Source organism: Leucoraja erinacea, chromosome 28 (genome assembly GCF_028641065.1).
Source record: "Leucoraja erinacea ecotype New England chromosome 28, Leri_hhj_1, whole genome shotgun sequence".
Classification (NCBI taxonomy): domain Eukaryota; kingdom Metazoa; phylum Chordata; class Chondrichthyes; order Rajiformes; family Rajidae; genus Leucoraja; species Leucoraja erinaceus.
Window position 1 is genome coordinate 9503680 of NC_073404.1, and position 22684 is coordinate 9526363.

The 22684-nt window shown below is 40.6% G+C and overlaps 1 protein-coding gene across 1 annotated transcript in view; it reads right to left on the reverse strand.

Moving 5' to 3' along the window:
- Nucleotides 1-22684, reverse strand: part of ppm1e (protein phosphatase, Mg2+/Mn2+ dependent, 1E) — a 96818-nt gene that overhangs the window by 26121 nt on the left and 48013 nt on the right. Inside the window, exon 2 of the mRNA XM_055657665.1 lies at nucleotides 312-433. Within this exon, the coding sequence (XP_055513640.1) occupies nucleotides 312-433 (122 nt within the window). The remainder of the gene's footprint in view (nucleotides 1-311; nucleotides 434-22684) is intronic.

Consider the following 22684-nt stretch of genomic DNA (forward strand, 5'->3'; position numbering starts at 1 on the left):
GAGCACAGTGAGTCAGGCAGTACCTCTGGAGGGAAATGGACAGCCAACATTTTGGGCTGAGATCCTTCACATAGACTCTTCAACGTCGATTGTCTATTTCTTCCACAGATGCTGCCTGACCCACTGGGCTCCTCCAACAGTTTTCTATTTTGCTACAGATGCATCTACAGTATTTTGTACCGCCTTCATTTTTATTGATGCTAATTAAGAGATAAATGATAGTCTCATCGAGTAAAACAATCCAAGTGTCTCCATAGGAGCTTGAGGGAGGAATTGATTCAATCTTCCCTCTCCTGGTTTCCTGTACTTACGTGTAATCCCATCGGTGCCATCCAAGAGCTTCGGCACATAATGAAGAAGAGAAAGGTCACTCTGAAGGATTTCATTTGTTGTTGCCCTTGCCAACGCTGCAGCCAATGAGAAGGGGGCATTACTGAAAGACAAGGAAAAAATACATTGGAGAAAAAATTAGTTCCGAACATAATGGGAATTCAAAACTAAAACAACAATAGTGCAAGTACCGGTGCCCAAAATGGGAACTTACTTATGAATGCTGAAGTCACTATTAAGATACTAAATAAACAGTCTACATTTGGCTTCACCTTTCCCTTTAAAATTGCAACAGAAAAATTCAAATATTTGGGTATCCAAATTACTAGAAAAAATAAATCACTATTTAACGCAAATTTTATGTCTTTATTGAATGCGTTGATTAAATTCTGGAAAACCCTGCCGATGTCTTTAAAAGGCAGAATAAATGCTATAAAAATGATTTTTCTACCACAAATATTATATCTATTTCAATCAATACCAATATACTTACCAAAAAATGTCTTTTAAAAATTAGACTCCAATGTTACAAACTTCATATGGGACTACAGATCGCACAGAATCCAAAGAAAACACCTTTGTAAACCTAAAGAATCTGAGGGACTTACACTTCCGAACTTTTTATACTACTATTGGGCATATTAAAACATAATTTATTGGTTGGACAGCTCTGCCCAACAGGTAGAATGAATAAGAATGGAGAAAGAGGATTGCTCTTCTTTTAATATAGGAGCGATCCTCTTTTCCCCGATAAAATTAAACAATACAATATATAAGAAGAACCCAATTATCCACAACACAATACGAATTTGGAAACAAATAAAACTAACATTGAAATTAAGAAACTTATCGCTTTTATCTCCAATAGTTAATAATCCCTCATTCAAACCATCTCTCACTGACAAAACGTATACCTATTGGGAAAGATTAGGAATTAAAAGGATTGGAGACATGTATGAAATGGGAATTATTTTATCATTTCAACAATTACAATTAAAATACACCTGAAAAGTAACCAATACTTTAAATACCTTCAAATTCGAGACTATTTGAGAAAACACATACAAGGATATCAACTTCTAACCCTAGATTTATTAGATGAAGCAATGAACATTAAGGCAGAATCAAGCAATTTAATATCATATTTATATAATATCATTTTAAATATAGAGTTACCATCGACAGAGGCAATCAGAGCAGACTAGGAACGAGAATTACTGATAAAAATTCCGAAAGAAACATGGGAAAAATAACTGATATACATACATAAATGTTCAATTAATGCCAGACACAATCTAATTCAATTTAAAATCTTACACAGATTATACTACTCAAAAACTAGACTGAATAAAATCTATCCAAATATCTCTCCCATCTGTGATAAATGCCACTATAACACACTCTTTTGTCTCCTGCATAAAACTTCATAAATTCTGGAATGACATTTTTGAAATTTTTACAAAACTATTTAATATAAGACTTGACCCTAATACAGAAATGATCAATGGAAGATGGGAATAAGCTAAATACGTTTCAAAAATCTCTCCTTAATTATGGTTTGATAACGGCAAAAAAACTTATACTTAAATTTTGGAAAAATGCACCAACACCAACGCTCAAAATGTGGATTTCAAATATGTCGGAAACGGCACATCTTGAAGAAATGCGACTCCTCCTAGCAGGTAAAGCAGACCAATTCTTAGTGATTTGGTCTCCTTTTATCGACTTCTTACAAGCATATGGTGCAAAACAACCATAGAAATCAAATGTTTCAGAATCAGGTGACGGGTGGCCAAGAACATTAAATAGGTATATCTGTTAATCTCCTTTTTTTTCTAATTCGTTTATTTTTATTTTTACTTCTTCTTTTCTATCTCTCTCTCTTTTCGTGTACTTCTCTCTTCTTTCTATCTCACGCACCACTCTATGATATTCTCTCTTTTTCTACTCTTTTCTTCCTAACCTGTTTTATTATTAAATTAAAAATAAGAAGTTGTATATGAAATGTAATATGTTAATAAGTATTAGGTACTGTGGTACCACATTACTGTACTTACTTCTAACAAAAATAAATAAAAAATTTAAATTTAAAAAAACCATTTGGCTTCACCAGGGAAGTAAGAGGTTTCCAAAGTAATAGTGAAGGAGGAGATAATTGGGACACTAGATATATTAAAATTGACTGCATAGAGATATTAGAAATGTAGGTCAGCCAACAGGACAAAATGGAATGCATGTTAGGTTTTGAGTGAAATGTGGGAATATCCAAAGCCCTGACCATAATCTTCTAGTGCTCATTTGATATAGGGGTGGTGCCATAAGTAGTGATTCCCTCACTACAGTGAACTCTGACCTATTGTAGCTACAAAAAGAAGCACTCCACACATCTACCGGCTGGAGAAATCCATGTAAACCAAATGGACGTATTTAGTTCACAATCAAATATGTACAGTCAACATGATCTTGTGACTTGGGTTTGATTGTCTGAATGTTGGAGACCTGTTTATTTTCTCTCCCAGAGCAGGTTACGTAGAAATTGAAGGGATTGGGAAATGGCTGGCTACATTTTGGCAGTGGGTCAGTCTTCCAGGTCTAACATTTTTTCCCTGTCTCTGAGATGTATAACTGGGTATGCCAAATGAGAGCTCCAGACCAAGAGAAATCTTTCAAACTTGGCCACTCAAAGGATTCACACATTGACTCATGTTATCCTTATCTTTCATTTCTGATCGATGTTCCTTTAATAAAAAAGAAATCAGATTTGTATTTTATAGTAACTTTCATCACATCAGGACATTCAAAAACACTTAATAGCCCATTAAGTGTGTTTACTGTGCGATATTAAAAATCACGGCACAGAAGGCTCTCATAATGACAAAGAGATAATGACCTGATAATTAATTTTTCGTGATGTTTGATGAAAGGATAAATAATACCCAGGACAGCAAGAAGAACTGAAGGGTCTCGACCCGAAACGTCACCCATTCCTTTACTCCAGCATTTTGTGTCTAGCTTTGATTTAAACCAGCATCTGCAGTTCTTTCCTACACATTTTGTCTGCTCCACTGCAAAATCTCCTCAAAATCTTCTCCGACGAGAGCTCAGCAACATCCTCTTTCACTGCTCCCCCTCTGTGATTCCTCCTTCCCTCCCACTCTATGACCACGTCTTAACCCAGACAGTCTGAAGAAGGGTTTTGACCCAAAAGGTCACCCATTCCTTCTTTCCAGAGATGCTTCCTGACCCGCTGAGTTACTCCAGCATTTTGTGTCTACCTTCGATTTAAACTAGCATCTGCAGTTCTTTCCCACACAAGAAGAACTCCTTGCTCTCCTTCAAATTTGAGAATAAACAGAAAGATGGCAATACAACGGTGTGTAGCATTCCCTCCGTACTGCTCTGCGCTCAAATCAAAATATATGCAAGTGAAGAAATAGTCTAAATTTCTTGGTGGGCCTTTAAGCTTGGCATTCAGAAATGTATAATAATGTTTCTTGTTTATAAGGGCCTGTTGGCACCGGCGGTTATACAGGCTCTACTCAATACCTGAGAGAAGCCAGAAGTGCCTCAACTGGATACAGAACTAGCTTTGTGGTAGGAAGCAGAGGGTGGTAGTGGAGAATTGTTTTACGAACTGGAGATCTGTGATGAGCTGTATGCTTCAGTGCTGGGCCCATTGCTGTTTGTCGTCCATATCAACGATTTGGATGAGAGTGTACAAGGCATGATCAGTAAATTTGCTGATGACACTAACTTAGGTAGTTTCGTAGACTGAGGAAGGATATCAAGAATTACAAAGGGATCTTGATCAACGACGCAAGTGGGTCGAGGAATGTCTGATGGAGTTTAATGTAGATAAGTGTGAGGTGTTATATTATGGGATGTCAAACCAGGACAAGACCTTTACAGTGAACAGTAGGGCATTCAAGAGCAAAGAGGTCTAGGCATACAAGTATATAATTCTCTGAAAGTGGTGTAATAGATAGATAGGGTGGTGAAGAAGGCTTTTGGCTTATTGGCATCAGTCAAGGAAATGAGTATAGCAGTTGAGACATTATGTTACAGATGTACAAGATATTTGTGAGGTTGCACGGAGTATTGTGTTCAATTGTACTCACCCTGGCATAGGAAGGATACCATTACGCTGGAAAGTGTACAGAGAAGATTTACAATAATGTTGCTAGGACACAAGGGCTAGAGCTATAGGGAGAATTTGGACAGGCTAGGACTTTATTCCGTGGAATGCAGGCTGAGGGGTGACCTCTAGAGGTGAATAAAATCATGAGGGGAATGCATAGGGTGAATGTCCAGAGTATTTTGTACCAGGGTAGGGGAATCAAGAAACAGGGCACAGGTTTAAGGTGAGAGGGAAAGATTTAATAGAAACATGAGGGGCAACTTTTTCACATAGAGATTGCTGGGTATATAGAACGAGCTGCCGGAGGAAATAGTTTAGGCAGGTATATAAAACAATATTTAAAAGAAATTTGGGTAGGAATAAAGGTAGAAAAGGTTTAGAGGGAGATTTTGAAACAAGAAACTGAAGATGCTGGGTAAGAAAAAAGACACAAAATGCTGGAGTCACTCAGCGGGTCAGGCAGCATCTCTGGAAAGCATGTATGTGACCTTTTGGGTTGGGACCTTTCTTCTAACTGAATGTAGAGGGAGGAAGAAAGCTGGAAGAGACGAAGGGCAGGACAAAGCCTGGCAGGTAATATGTTGAAACAGGTGGGGTTTACTTGATCGGTAGATGGTGGACGAACACCAGAGGTGAAGAGACAGAAGGTGTGAGACAAAATAATTGAAGAGTTGTGAATTGTGAAACTAGAGGAAGGAATATAGGTGGAAGAGAAGAGGAGGGGAAGGGAAGAAATAGGTGCAAGTCCAGTAGCACGGGGGAGGAGTTGGAGGAAGAAGAGAGAGGGTGAGAGTTTTGTAGTTGCCTAAAATTGGAGAATTCAATGTTCATACCGTTGAGTTGAAGAGGTATAGGTGAATGCGGATAAGTGGGACTAGCCTAATAGGGCATCTTGGTCGCCATGGATGAGCTGGGCCAAAGGGCTGGTTTCTGTGCTGTATGGCTCAGACTCTATCCTCTACCTTAATCCACAGCACAATGTGGTTGCAAGTTGATTGCAAACCAAGCAATTCTATTTCAGAGAAAACAAATGATTGAAACGTCCAATGCATCAACACATCATGTCCTGTCTAATTATTCCAGCACACAGCAGCATTCACTGATTTGAATAGAAACAACAAGGTGCCTTGGGACAAGCAACTGAACAAATAACGTTCTTCCGCACTCTGTCCCGGGGGTTCTAATCTACTTATAAAGACACTGTAAACAGCAATATCCCAGAAAACAGTAGGCCGAATTTAATTACGGTGGCTTATCATCATCCTAAGCTCCTCAGTATTTTTAAGAGATACTAGACCAAGTGGGACCCATTGCGTCCCATCCCCTCAACGCGCAGTTGTGGGAGCGGGGGCCTGTGGCGTCACACACACACTAACCTCCCCCACTCGCACAGGGGGGGGGGAGGGGGGGGAGGAGTTAGGAAGCGGGCAGCGAGCGGCGGCCGGGTGACATCACTTGCAGCGAGTGGAACACAGCGTGCATACCCATTGTGATGTCATCACATCATCAGCCAAAGCCAGCCGGTTTTATTTTCTAAGTTATTTCAGATTTTTGAACATTTTGATTAATAACTTGAGAAATAATGCATTAATTTTTCAGATAAGGCAATTTTGGACTCCACGGGATAAATCTCTATCGAAATATGTTAAAATGTTACCATTACCACGTCGTTTTTCGAGAAGAGGTGATCACACACAAATAAATAAATAAATAGACATCCAAGATCAGAGTTTTATAGTTATAAGGATTTGGACAGGCATACGAACATGCAGAGAATGAAAGGATATAGACCATGTGCAGACAGATGAGAGTAGTCTAATTTGGCATCATTGTCGATACAAATATCTTGGGCAAAAGGGCCTATTCATGGTATTCGGGCCACAACTGACCAAATTAAATGCCTTAAGAATTGAGAAAAAAAGTATATAGGCATAAAACAACAAGAAGGATAAAGATAGACATATATGTAAAGAGGAGGTGAGTCGTAATCTAAAAGCATTGGTTTTGTAGATGAGTGGAATTATTAATATGGAATAAAGAAATGGCCGAAACACTAACCAGGTATTTTTGTAACATTGAAAGCAGGCTAAAAATAGCAATTAACCAAGGAGAAAAAAACTGAAAAACATCCAAGTTTTTCTCATCAATTAGTGATTATTTTACCAAAAGAACGAATAGGGTGAAGGACGGCTGATCTCCTGTAAATTATGATCTTTATTCCTAGTACAATTAAAATACTTGGCCGTAGAGATAGTGTGTGCATTAGTTGTGACCTTCAAAATGCCTTGGTTCTGATAAAAGTTTTAGCAGATCAGTAAGCAATTTATGCAACACTGCTGTTCAACAAGGGAGATAAAATAAAGAGCTATATCAGTTACCACCAAAACAGTTGTCGGAAAAATCTGGAATTAAGGAAATGATGATAGATCATTTATTGAAACTAAACATGATTCGGCTTTATGGAAGAGAAATTAGACATTAGAAATTAATTAAGTTCTTTGTGGATGTATCTAGCAGGATAGATAGACTCGGCTTGTACTCGCTAGAATTTAGAAGATTGAGGGGGGATCTTATAGAAACTTACAAAATTCTTAAGGGGTTGGACAGGCTAGATGCATGAAGATTGTTCCCGATGTTGGGGTAGTCCAGAACAAGGGGTCACAGTTTAAGGATAAGGGGGAAGTCTTTTAGGACCGAGATGAGAAAAACATTTTTCACACAGAGTGGTGAGTCTCTGGAATTCTCTGCCACAGAAGGTAGTTGAGGCCAGTTCATTGGCTATATTTAAGAGGGAGTTAGATGTGGCCCTTGTGGCTAAGGGGATTGGGGGGTATGGAGAGAAGGCAGGTACGGGATATTGAGTTGGATGATCAGCCATGATCATCCCTCCCTCCTCCCTGCTTTTTACATTTCACTACTCACATTCCTTTCTTCTCAGATTTCACCCTCTGCAGCCTTTTATCTTCTGCACTTTCATCTCGAGCTTTTGTGATCATCACCTCCACCACCTGATTCATCTGCCAACCAACCCCTTGTTTCCTGGATCCACCTATCACTTGCCAGCCCTTCACCCCTTCTATTCACCTCTTTCTGCCAGCTATGTCCCCTCTACTCCAGTCTTAAAGAAAAGAGAAAAGTCCTCATCCAAAACATTGCCTGTTCATTTCCATCCATAAATGCTGCCTGATCCGCTCAGTCCTCCAGTAGCTTGTGTTTTGCTCTTGATTTCAGCATCTATGGTCCCTTGTGTCTCCAAAGTAGTGGTAAAATTGTGTGAGGTTGTGAGATCTGCATGTCCTCTTATAAGAAACATGGTTCAGTAAATAATCATTACATTGTTGGCATTTCTTGCAATGGGGATGAAGTAATAAAAGTAGTCCTATAATGTAAATGAAATCAGAAAGGTGGCATAACCATGGATTTCAAAAGAAACTGGGGATAGTATTAGATTTAGAGAGGAGAAATATAAAAAGACCAGAAAAATCATCTTTCAATTTTCATTACAGTAAAACCTATCTGCTTTTTCAGATGCTACGTTGTCAAGGACGAAGAGTATTCTCCTTGGTGTTCAAACATATGTTTATTCCTCGGTCAATATCTCAAAAATAAACTATCTGGCTATTATTATATATTCCCCCTCTCCCCTCCCTCTCTCCCTCTCTCTCCCCACCTCCCTCCCTCCCTCTCCCTCTTACTCTCTCTCTCCCTCTCTCACTCCCTCTCTCTCCCCCCCTCTCCACCTCCCTCTTTCTCTCTGCCCTCTCTCTCCCCTCTCCCTCTCTCTCTTGCTCTCTCTCTCTCCCCCCCTCCCTCTGTCTACCCTCCTCTCTCCTACCCTCTCTCCCCCTCTTCCCCTCTCCCTCTCTCCCCCCCTGTCCCAGGGTGTGTTTGTGTCCACCCATTCCCCACACTGCTGACACACCCGGTGTGATCACTCACTACTGTAGTGTGTGTGGAGCTGAACTTTGTGGGACATATTGATCAGTGAGCTATTTCTATTGAACAGTTTGAGGTTATATTATGATATAACTACTGAGGGTTTCCAGTGGCTGTAGGTGCATTATAGAATCTCCTGGGGTTATAAAACATGCTATATAAATGCAAAACTTCCTTTACTGAGCGAAGAGCAGATACTGATCTTTGGCTGGTAGTTCTGACTTTGGCAGCATTAAAATAGAGTGTTCAATCATGGTTAAAAGGTTCTTCTGACACCACCCACTAACTTTCACAGAGAATTAGATTGTTGCCAAGGAATAAACTACGTCAGCATTTATACACTGTGCTTTAAGTCTTTGGCACTTTGAAGTAACGTTTGGATAATGACGAAGTTAACCTGTAAAATAGCGTCTGTTAACATAAACTGTAGCTAAACTTGACAGACTCAACATTGACGTTTCCCATTCATCTCCCACATTGGATCTCCAGAGGACTATACAATAAGAGCACCGAATGCACCTGGACACTCAGGTAGGTTATATTGTACTCAGTGGCTTGGCTTTATAGACTTTAGCCTTTAACGGGTTAGCAGGTTGGGAGATGGAATGGGGAGGGGAGAGGATATAATCACCAACATTGGATGGATGGGAGTGCTAAAATGAGATGTGGGAGTAGATGGTGTTTGAAGGTGGAGGAGGAGATGAGGTGGTTCAGATTCAGTAGGAGGCTAAGATTTGTTGGGAGTAAAGGGTCTTCATTCAACAGGCTGAAACTGCAAATTAACAACTTTCTTGGAAAATCTCTTCTATGATTAGGTTGATTTAAAACTTTATTCATAATGCAGTATAAACAATCTGAGCAAGTCTTTCTGTATGCTTATTTTGCCATTTATTCAATACATTCTCTCACAATGTATCAATTCCATTCTTGTTTCCTTCTAAAATAATGCACCCGTGTTTGAGAGCCTTTGCAAATGGTTGTACCATGCTTCAGTGCATCCCTTACAATGTACTCCTTCACTCTGGAGTGTGCCAGTCAGCAGCATTCACTTGCAGACATCTTACACTGGAAGGCCAATAAAATTTAATGTAGACCAAAGTATATCTTTCACACAGTAGATGATCTTCCAGCGTAGGTTAAGTGCTTCCCTCAGCCAGTTGTCAGGTGCTGATTTTTCACATTATAACAATGAGCAGATGAGCACACCAGCTTTACATCTAGATCAAGATGAAATCACAAGGGAAATATAGACTAAAATCTACATCTGCCTGGACAGCACTCGGTTAAAATCTGGATGAACTAAATAGATCATGGTCGGAAAAGAGGCCAGGATAGCTAGTGCGGCAATAATGTCCAAACATGCAGAACACAGAGAGGCAGGGTGATGATGGAGGTTGGATGATGTAGATCAGAACTAGGCATTAGCAGAAAGCTTCCATCAATAAAACCAGTTGAGAATCCTGGAGCTTATTGACCTACAAGGTAAATGAAGGATAGTAGAAAGAGGATCTTGTGTAAACAGAAGCAGGGACCAGTTAAGCCAAACAGCATGTGTCTGAGCTGTAAATGCTAATCAAATATATTGTAAAGCTCCCACTACACTTCTGCCTTCACAGACGAATGAACTCTACCTGTTTATGCACAGAAAGATGCCACAAACAGTGAATTGAGTAGAATTCCCTACTAGCATCCTTTTCGGTTTAGGTTTATTATTGACTCGTATATCAAGGTGCAGCAAAAAGCTTTGTTTTGCATGTTACCCAATCAAATCAGATAATACACAAATAAAACCAAGTCAAACTCCAGTACAATAGATGGAGCACAGGAGAAGATACAGAATGCAGAATTTCATCATTGTAGCCCATAAGTTGCCAGAGAAAGTCCAATGTCTGCAATGGGGTAGAGCTGAATCAGACAGCACCCTAGCATATGGAAGGACTGTTCAGGAGCCTGATAACAGAGGGGAGGAAGCTGTACCTGAGTCTGGTGGAAGCTGTGCTAGAATCTGATGATGCACGCTCTCAAACTTTTGTACATTTTGCTTGATGAGAGCAGAGAAGGAATCAGAGAGCAGAGGACACTAAATGCTGGAGTAAATCAGCGGGACAGGCAGCATCTCTGGAGAGAAGGAATTGGTGTCATTTCGGGTCGAGACCCTTCGTCAGACATCCTTTGGTAAAAAAATATATATATTTCTGAGGTGCCTTTTATGATTTTAAGTCTGGAGGGCTTGTGTATATAAGGAGAGACTGGCTAGGCTGTGTCTTTTTACTCTGGAGTGTAGGAGGTTGAAGATTGACCTTAAAAGAGGTTTATAAAATCAAGAGGAGCAGAGATACGGTGAATACCCAGGGTCTTTTCCCCCAGGCTAGGAGAGTCTAAACTAGAAGGCAGAGGGTGAATAGGGAAAAAATTAAATGGGACCTGAGGGGCAACTGTTTCAAGGTGGCAGGTATATAGAATGAGCTACCAGAGAAAGTGGTAATCCTGTCGTTTAAAAGACCTTTGCACAACTACATGATTAGGAAAGGTTGAGAGGGAAATAAGGAAATAAGCAATTGGGACCAGCTCAGTTGGACAACTTGGTCGACGTGGACAAATTCGCTGGAGGACCTGTTTCTGTGCTGAGAGTGTGCCAACTGCTCCATAGGAAAGGCAGCACTAGTGAGAAAAATCGTGCAGCCCTAAATGTAAACACTTGAGGGTTTCAGAAAGCAGCTCTGGTATCTTAGCAGCATTGCAGTTGTCATGGTAATAAAGGTTTAGTATAAAGAGAGTGCTTTCCTTTCTCCCCCAATTCATTATGTCTTCACAGTCACATGATAATTTAAACTCATGATAAGTCTGATTTGGTCAGTGCAAAACTCAACCCAGGTCCACTTGTCGGTGTAATCTGGAAGCTGATTAAGTCAGCGTGCCAGCGTACAGTAACACAGTAGCTCCCACTCAGATCACTTCACACCTCACATTTCTGTCGTGCCTATTGCGTCAGAACATCTAAAAAACAAGTGATATTGAAATACATTAAATATTATAATGTAGGCAGCTGGAACCCAATTGACTCATAGCAAGGTCACACAATCAACTAGAATGGGTGGAAAAGAGATTCATAAAATTGTTGCTGGGACTGTCAGGACTTGAATTATTAAGAGAGTCTGGATAAGCTGGGCCTTTTCTCCTTGGAGCAAAGGCAACTGAGGGGTGACCTTATAGCTTTACAAGGGGCATTGATGAAGTGAATGGTCACAGACTTTTTCCCAGGGTAGGGGAGCCTAAATCGGACGAGGAGAGAGAAAAAATTAAAGGGGATCTGAGGGGCATTTTTTCAAACAAACGATGGTGGGTATATGGAATGAGCTGCCAGAGGAAGTGGTAGAGGCAGGTACAATTGCATAAAAGGCATTTAAACAGACGCACATGCTCAGGTTTAAAGGGATATGGGCCAAACGCAAGCAAATGGTTCTTCCTAAGGTAGGCAACCTCATTGCAAGACGAGTTGGGCCTGGGGACTTGTTTCCCATGCTGTACTATATGACGCTGACTCTAATTAGGTGAGAGAGACAGTTTTAGGTGTGGGTCCAAGGATAAGTCTATCAGTTACTGTCTTGAATATAGTGGTCCCTGTCTCATGTTGACTATCGTTCCTCTTCGCTCTCAGTCCTGTTGCAGGGCTTCTACCTGACGCATCTACCATTCCTTTTCCTCCTCAGATGCTGCTCGACCCGCTGAGTTCCTCCAACAGTTTGTGTTTTCCAACCTATTATGTTTCATTTGTTTTCTGATTGATTGAAATATAGCAAGGAATCAGGTGCTTTCAACCCACTGAGGCCACATTGACTATCTATGTTATTCCACTTTCGCATCAACTCCCTGTAAATTCAGGCAATTTACAGAGGCCAATTAACCTACAAACCCACACGTCTTTGGAATGCAGAATGAAACGGTAGCACCTGGAGGAAATCCACGTAGTCACAGGGAGAGCTTGCGAACTCCACACAGACCAGCATATGTTGTCAGGATGTAAACTGTCTCTGTCACTGTGAGGTATCAGCTGAGGAGGAGAGGAGGCTGATGGGGGACCTGAGAGGTATACCAGATTATGATATGCATAGTTTGAGCAGTAGAAAGAACCATTTCCCCATTGCAGAGATGTCTAAGATAGAGAGAATTGTGAGGAGTTTAGAAGAAATCTGGAGAATAATATTTAACCTAGATGGTTGCAACCAGGAACTCATTGCCTGAGAAGGTGATGAAGGCAGAAACTCTCACAGGAGTTACGAGTTAAGAAGCATTTGGATTAGCATCTTGAATCGCTAAGGCATAATTGGTTACTGGAAACACAAGACGCTGCAGATCTGTAATCTTGAGCAACAAAACAAACTGATGGATGAACTCAGGAGTCAGGCCACATCTGGAGGGAACCGGACAGACAACGTTTCAGGTTGGGATCTATCTACAACATTGGACCAAATGGGATTAATATAGTTAGGTATTTGACGGTTGGCATAGAATTGGTCAACCTAAAGGCCTATTTCTGTACTGTATGACTCTTTATCTCCATGATTCTAAATGCAGCAAATTGGCATTTGAAGTAGAGAGATCGATCTGGCAGGATCTTCCATTCTGATTCATTAAAAGTTAACCTTTTTTGGTGCAATGTTTGTCTAATAGAGAACAGGAACCCAAAGCTTGAGGGACTGAGAAGTGCAAATGCATCGCCTAACACTTTAGAGTAATTACGATGAGATTGACAAGTGTTTTATTAATATACTGCAGAATGACAGTGCGGTTGCAAAGTAAATGAGCTTCAAATGCATACAGTAAGCTCCACTGTCCCCATTCTATCATTGCAGTCCGCTGATTTTGCAGGACATTTGGTACAGCTTGTGATTGTGACCTTGAGCTTGTAAACCACTAGAATCCATGGCCTGAAAAACTAGTTGTGCAAAGTATTTCAAGTCAGGGAGACCTGCAGTAGCCGGGAACTGGGGTGGACAGATAGGTACAATTTGATGTTATTTGCATAGAACCTAGCAAGTTTCAGGACTCTGGCATCAGGAGACCAAAGGATAAGAACAAAGATGGGTATAGTATGAGATACGGATGCAAAGTGAAGAAATGAGAAGTTGCTGAGGGCTCTATATTCATTAGGGGCACTGGAGTGGTGTTTAGGTTTATGTCTATTATTGTCACGTGTACTGAGGTACAGTGAAAAGCTTTGTTTTATGTGGTATCCAATCAAATTTGTATACATTGGGTATGCAACAAAGAATTTCACTGTGCCTAATCCATTCCATTCCAAATTAGATAATACTGTATATCAATATGTACAAAGTAAGATTAGTAAGTTTGCAGATGACACTAAATTCGGTGGCATCATAGGGCGCAAAGACAGTTATTAAAAATTGTAGGAGGATCATGATCAGTGGGCAGGTGGGCTGAGGAATGATAATTTTAATACAGATTGTGAGTGTAAAGGGGCTGCCCCACTGCGGCGACCTAATCTGCGAGTTTAGAAGAGTTTGCCCTTGACTCAAACTCGCAGCATGGTCGACACGTGGTCCTAGGAGGTCCTATGAGATCACTGGAACTCTCCTTCATGCTCGAGAGAAGTTCCTGCATACTCGCGGCCTCAGTTTGGTTGAGGCAAATTTTTTAGCGTGCTGAAATCTTTTCCGCGAGTAAAATTTGGTCGGCATGGTTCTTTTGAACTCGTAGTGCAGTAGAGTAGGGTCGCAATGTAGTGACAGGCAGTGGAGGGCAGCCGTAGGCAATTCCTTCGCTGACCGGGCATTTTAATTGACTCATTGGAGTTTTCAGGGCCAAGGAAAACCGACCGGTAAGTAAAATGCCCGCTAAACTTTATTATAAGTTGTCTGTCTTCTTAAAAGTGTCTCCACTTCTTCTCCCCATCCCCTTCTCTCCCCTCTCTCCCCCCACCCTCCTCTCTAAAGGATTTACCGTACATTGTGGGTGTGAATTTCAGACAGCGCTCCCCCGCATACCCTGGCTCCCGCCTTTGCAATGTGTTTGTGTGTGTGTGCGGTCGGTCGATCCAGCTCGCGGTTTCATCATTGACGGTCGATCGATCCAGCTCGAGGTTTTCCAGGCGAGTGCCCTCGAGCATGAAGGTCGAAGACAGTCGCTGAAAGGTCGCATCAGTGGGACAGGCCCTTTAGATGTCCTAGTGAATTACAGGACTGGAGGGTGGTTGTAAATCGAAGGTATCTAGGAGTTCAGATACATAGTTCCTTAGAAGTGGTGTCACAGGTAGATAGGGTGGTCAGGAGGCCTTTCGGTAGATTGGTCTTCATCAGTCAGAGTATTGAGTTTAGAGGTTGAGACAGTTGTATAATGTATTGATTTGGAGTATTGTGTTCAGTTTTGGTTACCCTGTTATGGGAAATATTTTATTAAACTGAAAAGGGTGCAGAGAAAATTTACAATGATATTACCAGGAGTTGTGGGCATGAGGTATAGGGAGAGGTTGAGCAGGTTAGGACTTTATTCCTTGGAGTGCAGGAGGATGAGGGGTGATCTTAAAGAAGTGTTTAAGATCATGAGGGGAATAGATGGGCGGCACAGTGGCGTAGTGGTAGAGCTACTGCCTTACAGCGCCAGAACCCTGATTTAAATCCTGACTACGGGTGCTTGTCTGTACGGAGTTTGTACGTTCTCCCCGTGACTTGCGTGGGTTTTCTCTGAGATCTTCGGTTTCCTCCCACACTCCAAAGACGTACAGGTTTGTAGGTTAATTGGCTTGGTATAAATGTAAAATTGTCTGTAGTGTGTGTAGGGTAGTATATGTGTGCGGGGATAGCTGGTCGGTGCGGACTCAGTGGGCAGAATGGCCTGTTTCCGTGATACATCTCTAAACTAAATTAAAACTAGATAGGGTAAATGCACAGTATTTTATCCAGTGTATGGGGATTCAAGAACCAAAGGACATAGATTTAAGGTGAGTGGCGAACCTGAGGGACAATGTTTTCACACAAAGGCTAGTGGGTATATAGAATGAGCTGCCAGAGGAGGCAGCTACTATCACATCATTTAAAAGACATTTGGACAGGAACATGGACAGAATAGGTTTGGAAGGATATGGGCGAAATACAGGCAGGTGAGATTAGTGTAGAAGGGGCATCGTGATCGGCATGGGCAAGTTGGGCGCAGGGCCTGTTTCCATGTTATATGCCTATAATAATAATAATAATAATAACTTTATTTGTTAAGCACCTTAAAAACAACCAAAGCTGACCAAAGTGCTGTACAGAAAAAAAAAAACAAGCAAGACATCATAAAACAGGCAGAACAACAGAACATACAACTAACACGAGGCGCATAAATTACATACAAAAATCCAAACAATAAATTAAAAAACATAAAACACAAGTACGAACAACGCAGCAAAACCAAGCAAATAAAGTTAATAAACAATTCAACACCTCACTGGTCTACAAAGGCCATGGAGAATAGATATGTCTTCAGGAGTGATTTAAAAACAGCTAGAGAAGGGGCCTGTTTAACGTGCAGAGGCAATTCATTCCACAATCTCGGAGCCGACACAGCAAAGGCACGGTCCCCTCTGAGCTTCCGCTTAGTCTTTGGCTCAATCAGGAGCAGCTGATCATCTGACCTGAGAGAGCGGGAGGGCGAATAAGGGTGAAGAAGCTCAGATAGGTAGGACGGGGCAAGACCACTTAGGGATTTAAAAGTAAATAAAAGAATTTTAAAACGAATCCTATACTGAATAGGCAGCCAGTGGAGAGAGGCCAAAAGGTGAGAAACATGATCATGCTTTCGTGTGCCAGTCAAGAGACGAACAGCTGCATTCTGTACCATCTGGAGACGGGCGATGGAGGACCGACTAACCCCCAGATACAGTGCATTGCAGTAATCCAGCCGGGTGGTAACAAAGGCGTAGATTACCGTCTCAAAGTGCTGCCTTGACAAAATCGGCTTTATTTTTGCCAGCTGCCTCAGATGGAAAAAACCAGATTTAACAACAGCCCTTACCTGACAGTCAAATCTAAGCTCAGTGTCCACTTTAATCCCCAGGTTTGTGATGTTAGGTTTGAGATATGCAGACAAAGAGCCTAGATCAACAGGGGGGGGCCCAGAGGTGCCACCAAAGATCACTATAATACAATCAAGCCGAACTCAAGTACAATAAGATAGAATGAAGAGAGACATACAGTGTGCAGCTAAATTTACAAGTGGAAAAGAGATTTAAGGGTAAGACAATTGTATCGGATGATAGTAGATCCTCCTCTTGCACCACCACACAAAGAGTGGATGTAACTGCTAGTGACAGCCTCTGAGCTCTTTGTCTCTACTCTTACCACCACTCTCAGAGCTGCCCAATGCATTCACCAACCCCAGGATTAAGCGTAAAAGCCCCAGGCTTACATTGCATGCTGCTGAGTATGACGATGACACATAACAATTGCCAGTGGTTGTATGAATCAATGAGCCTTCCACCCCCACAACAACCTGGAGGTACCTCAGTAATATGTATGTTAATGAACCAGGCAGACAAATGCGTCAGTGAAGCTCCCCGACCCAGCTTCTGGGCAATCTCCCTGACAAATAGTCACATAAACTAAAAGATCACGAAAGGATGGAAAATAGACAATCAGCAGAAAGATATTTAAATACAATTTGAAAAGTGGCAAAGATAGAGAAATCACATTGATAACTTCAAAGAGAGAAGTAATTAACTCGGCATGATCCTGTCAGCTTAAAAGCTTCATTTTCTGTCAGTTTAATACAGTTTTAAAGAGGCACCCAGTTTCCCTGAATTGCTTTTTAAAAATGACTGTTGGTTGTTTGTTTGGCTTTTGCTGTTACTGATTAAGACTTAAAGGTGAGCTAAAATTATCGTTGGTTTTAGAAGTCACGAGGGCCTAGACTACTCTCAGTTAATAGAAAAGGTTTAACATTTCTGAAAGATGGCACCTCCGTCTCACTACTGCACCCTGCTCAAGTCTGGATTAGATTGAAACGTCATCCTTCTGACTCAGACAAGAAAAAGCCCAATGAGACACAGCTGACAACTCAAACTAAGAGTTCATCAGACTTTAAGGATTTTCAATTTTTTTCCAGTTCCTATGTATTATGAAGGGAATATTGAGGCATACAGTCACTATTTCGCACATTCACTACTGTTGCAGAAGAATCAATCTCAAGGCTCCACCATATTTGAACCCATGACCTGATTCTGGGGTGAGGGGATGGTCTCATTTTGAGAGGGAATTGTGCAGCTGGTTAGGAAGTAATGTAGTATTAAGTTCTTAACTGGTTGAGGCATTTGTGACAGTGTAATGGAAGACTTACTGAGCATTCCTGGCTGTTTGAAGCTACTGCCAATGCTGTCACAAGATATATATTGCAAGCACCTTATCGGTTTGATGCAAAACATACTCTTGGCACAGCTAACCTGCGAGACCAGCACAATCATGAGGAACTCCTTTAATATAAATCCTGTCTCATTGACAATCCACCCCCACCCAGTAGGAATTTCTGAGGAACTTGCTTTTTAAAAGCAAATCACTGAATCCTAAGTTATCAGATCTTGTCAGAACCTTGTCAGTGTGGAGACAAAATTCCTGTCTTCCCTCTGATGATACTTTAAAGGCACTACTGATGTGAAAAATAGAAGAGATTCAGAACAGAACTGGTAGCTCAAAACTGGGCATTTATTCAGTTGTCACAGAAATATAGACTGTCATGGTCTGTAACTTCATGGTTGGGCATAGGCCTCATTCTACCATTGCTCTCTAGCCAGAAAATCATCATTAGTTCAGTGAAGCACGCAGTTCCGGGAGTAGCACCGGACATGCCTAAAAATGATGAAATGCTAGCCTTGTGAACCTACAATATAGGAGCACTCATGTGCTGAGCAACAACAGAAAAAGCAAACCCATTTCATAAGCAACGGATCATATCAAAGTTTAGCAGTCCTACTGCGTCTATTTGTGGTAGACATAAATGCTGGAGAAACTCAGCAGGTGAGGCAGCATCTATGGGGCGAAGGAATAGGGGACGTTTCGGGTCGAGAACCTTCTTCAGACTGATATGGGGGTGGGGGGGGGGGGGGGGAAGAAGAATGGAAGAGGCGGGGACAGTGGGCTGTGGGAGAGCTGGGGAGGGGAGGGGAAGGAGGGAGAAAACAAGGACTATCTGAAATTTGGGGAAGTCTATTTGTGATTGATTGTTGGTAATTAAATAGCTAACCAGAGGAGGAGGTGGCTCCAAGAACATTCCTATCCTCAACAACATTAGGATCCAGCACGTGAATGCTAAAGAAAAGATGAGGCATTCACACTCATGCGGAACAGAAAAGTTGCTTCCTCTTGAAAGCCCCACATTATCATACAAGCCATTTCACATGATATCAGGAAATGAAGAGGACACTGAGTACGGCAAACATCCAGGAACCAGATTGTAGTACCTGTACTATAGATCTGCACTCCAGTTCCAATAGGATAATCTGCTGGACAGTGCAGAATATTGACCAAGTATGTCCCATTTTCACAAAATACATGACTAATCCAATCTGACTAATTACACCCATTCCATCTACACTTAGCAGCAAAGTGATGAATGCCATAATTGACAGTGCCATCGAATAGCACTTACTCAGCAATAACATAGTTTGATTAGTACGGGTGGCAGAGGTTATGGGGAGAAGGCAGGAGAATTGGGGTTAGGAGGGAGAGATAGATCAGCCATAATTGAATGGCGGAGTAGACTTGATGGGCCGAATGGCCTAATGCTACTCCTATTCCTTGACCTACTCACTGATGTCCATTTTAACTTTTGCTGAGACCATGACTTCAGACCACAAGGCAGCCTTGATGAAAACAAGGACCAAAGAGCTGAATTCTAGGGGTTGGTCAAAGGGGCCTCCTTTGATTTAGACCCAACAAAAATAAAGAAAAGCAATATATTTTCATGTCAAGATGGTGCTTAATTTGGAAGGAACCAATGAATGATGGGAACCAATGAGTGATGGCACTCATGCCTTGTTGTCCTATTGATGTTGTGTATTTAGGCGTTGCTGTTGGTGAAGCCAAGATGAGTAACAGCAATGCAGATGGTACAGATTGTAGGCAAAGTGCACTGATGGAGGGGAAGGGGTAAAGGTTTAGATTGGTTGAAAGGAATTCCGATCAAGTGGGCTACTTTATCCTGGATAATGTCAATGTTTTTGTGTATTTTTGGAGAAGTGACAGACTGGATAAGTCATGCAGTGTATGGGTACAGTGAGTTGCAAAGCTCTCTATAGAATTTTTATTTGGTCCACCTCAATTTCTTCTTCTCAAATGCTGCGATCCCACTAAATGCTGATGCATTTCTTTAGCACCTTTCACATCTTAAGAATGTCCCGTACACTGTAGAGAAAATTATGTGAGGTTACTGTTACTGTTCAGGAAATAAAGTGGATAATTTGTGTATAAGATTGGGAGAATTAATGCTATAAAAATGATTTTTTTACCGCAACTGCTGTACCTATTTCAATTAATTCCGATATATATCCCAAAAACTTTTTTCAAAAAAGTCGACTCCATTGTTACAAGTTTTGTCTGGGATTATAAGAATCATAGAATAAGTAAAAAACATTTATGTAAGTTAAAGATAAATGGAGGTTTGGCTTTGCCAAATTTCTTATTTTATTTTTGGGCAGTCCATATTAAAAACATGAATTTCTGGCTGGAAGAAATGGATCGACAACCAGATTGGTTAATGATGGAAAAGGAAGACTGTCTACCTTTTGAAATAGGTCCGATCATATTTGCCCCCACAAAACTGCACAAAAAAACCTATAAAGAAAACCCCATAATACATAGTGGAATACGAATTTGGAAACAAATAAAAAAAGATTTAAAATTGAATAATATACCACTATGCCTTCCCATTGTAAATAATCCTTTATTCAAATCATCCTTTATGGACAAAGGTTTCACACAATGGAAAAATTATGGAATCAAAAATATTGGACATCTTTATGGGAAAGGTACTTTTCTTTCATTTCAAGAGTTACAACAAAATTATGGACTGCACTCAAATAATTTCTTCAGATATCTACAAATTAGATCTACAATGTTAAATCTAATACACAAGTCTACGGGAGTAGGGAATCAGAAATTCTTGATGAATGTTTGAACAAGCATCCTAATACTGAAAAACTAATAGCTTATATTTATAACACCCTACTAAACAATGAGGTACCAACGACCGAACCTTATAGATACAAATGGGAAAATGAAATAGGTCACCCTATAACGAAAGATATGTGGTACGAAAGTTTACAACAAATACATCAATGTTCATTAAATGCCAGACATACTTTAATACAATTCAAGGTCTTACATAGACTACACTACTCTAAAATAAAACTAAATAGAATCTTCCCACAAACCTCTCCTATTTGTGATAAATGTCTATATCTAGAGGCTAATTTAACACATACGTTTGCAAACTGTATAAAACTTAAACATTTCTGGACTGATATTTTTGAAATAACTTCAGAAGTTATTAATACAAAACTGGACCCAGACACAAAATTAATAATACTTGGGTTATCAGAACAAAGTTTAACACTCACAACAAACCAAAGAAATTTCCTCGACTACAGTATAATAATCGGGAAAAAATTAATATTAAAATTTTGGAAAGGCCCTACAACCCCCACAATTAAAATGTGGATTATGGAAATGTCGGAGACCCTATACTTAGAAAGAATTAGACTCGTCTTAATGGACAAAGAAGATCTTTTCGATAAAATCTGGGCTCCATTCATTAACTATCTGAAGGGATAGATTGGCACAGCACGAGGACCCAACTGAAACTTGAACTCAGGATCAGATGAAAAGCTATACTTTCTACGAACCTATCTCCATTGACGTATTACAGGTAACCCATTCCACCTCTTCCGTTTTTCTGTGTTTTTTTTTATTTGTAACTTTCTACCCTCTCTTTCTCTCTCTTTCTATAAAAAATAAAAACACTAGAAGCAGAAGTAATTGATAATTGAAAATTTTAATAATGTATGACTGATGTATATGAAAAGTCTTTTTACTATAATATGTAACTATACTTTATAATATGTCTACTTCTAATAAAAATATTATAAAAAAAATGTTTTAAAAAAGATTGCACAAACGGTTCTGACACAATAATTTTTTTTGTCATGTTAACTGAGGTATAAATATTAGTCAAGGCATCAGGGAGAACTTCCCTACCCTTCTTCACTATAATCATGTACATCCAGGAGAAGATAGGCTCGGTTTAACATATTGTGCAAAGGATGCCACCTCCAACAATGCAGCATGCCCTCAGTCTTGGTGAGACCACACCGTATTGTGTACAGTTTTGGTCTCCTAATCTGAGGAAAGACATTCTTGTACAGAGAAGGTTCACCAGACTGATTCCTGGGATGGCAGGACTTTCATATGAAGAAAGACTGGATAGACTCGGCTTGTACACGCTAGAATTTAGAAGATTGAGGGGGGGGGATCTTATAGAAACTTACAAAGTTCTTAAGGGATTGGACAGGCTAGATGCAGGAAGATTATTCACGATGTTGGGGAAGTCCAGAACTAGGGCTCACAGTTTAAGGATAAGAGTTTAAGTCTTTTAGGACAGAGATGAGAAAATCATTTTTTACACAGAGAGTGGTGAATCTGTGGAATTCTCTGCCACAGAAGGTAGTTGAGGCCAGTTCATTGGCTATATTTAAGAGGGAGTTAGATGTGGCCCTTGTGGCTAAAGGGATCGGGGGTATGGAGAGAAGGCAGGGATGGGATACTGAGTTGGATGATCAGCCATGATCATATCGAAAGGCGGTGTAGGCTCGAAGGGCCGAATGGCCTACTCCTGCACCTATTTTCAATGTTTCTAATGCACTGGAGTGTCAGCCTGGAGTATTAAGCTGAAATCTTGTGAGCAGTATTTGAACCTGGAACATCTAAACCCAGAAATGACAGTGCTGTATATTGCTAATCTATTCACTACCATATTCAAAGCCCCTCCCCTTTCTCTTTAAATACTACCACTGTTTGACTAATTCATGTAAATGCTTGTTGACAAATGGTCAAACAATCTTTTAACATTCATGAGCTTGCTCTTCCATATCTTTAAGGAGCCCATCCCATAACTTGTTATTTTATATACACTAATGACAATTACCTTAAACGTCTCAATAGGCTTAGGTGAAGAGACTGTATTTAAAAAGGTGCTCTCGTAACTTATCCCTCACACGATCAACCATATCTGCAT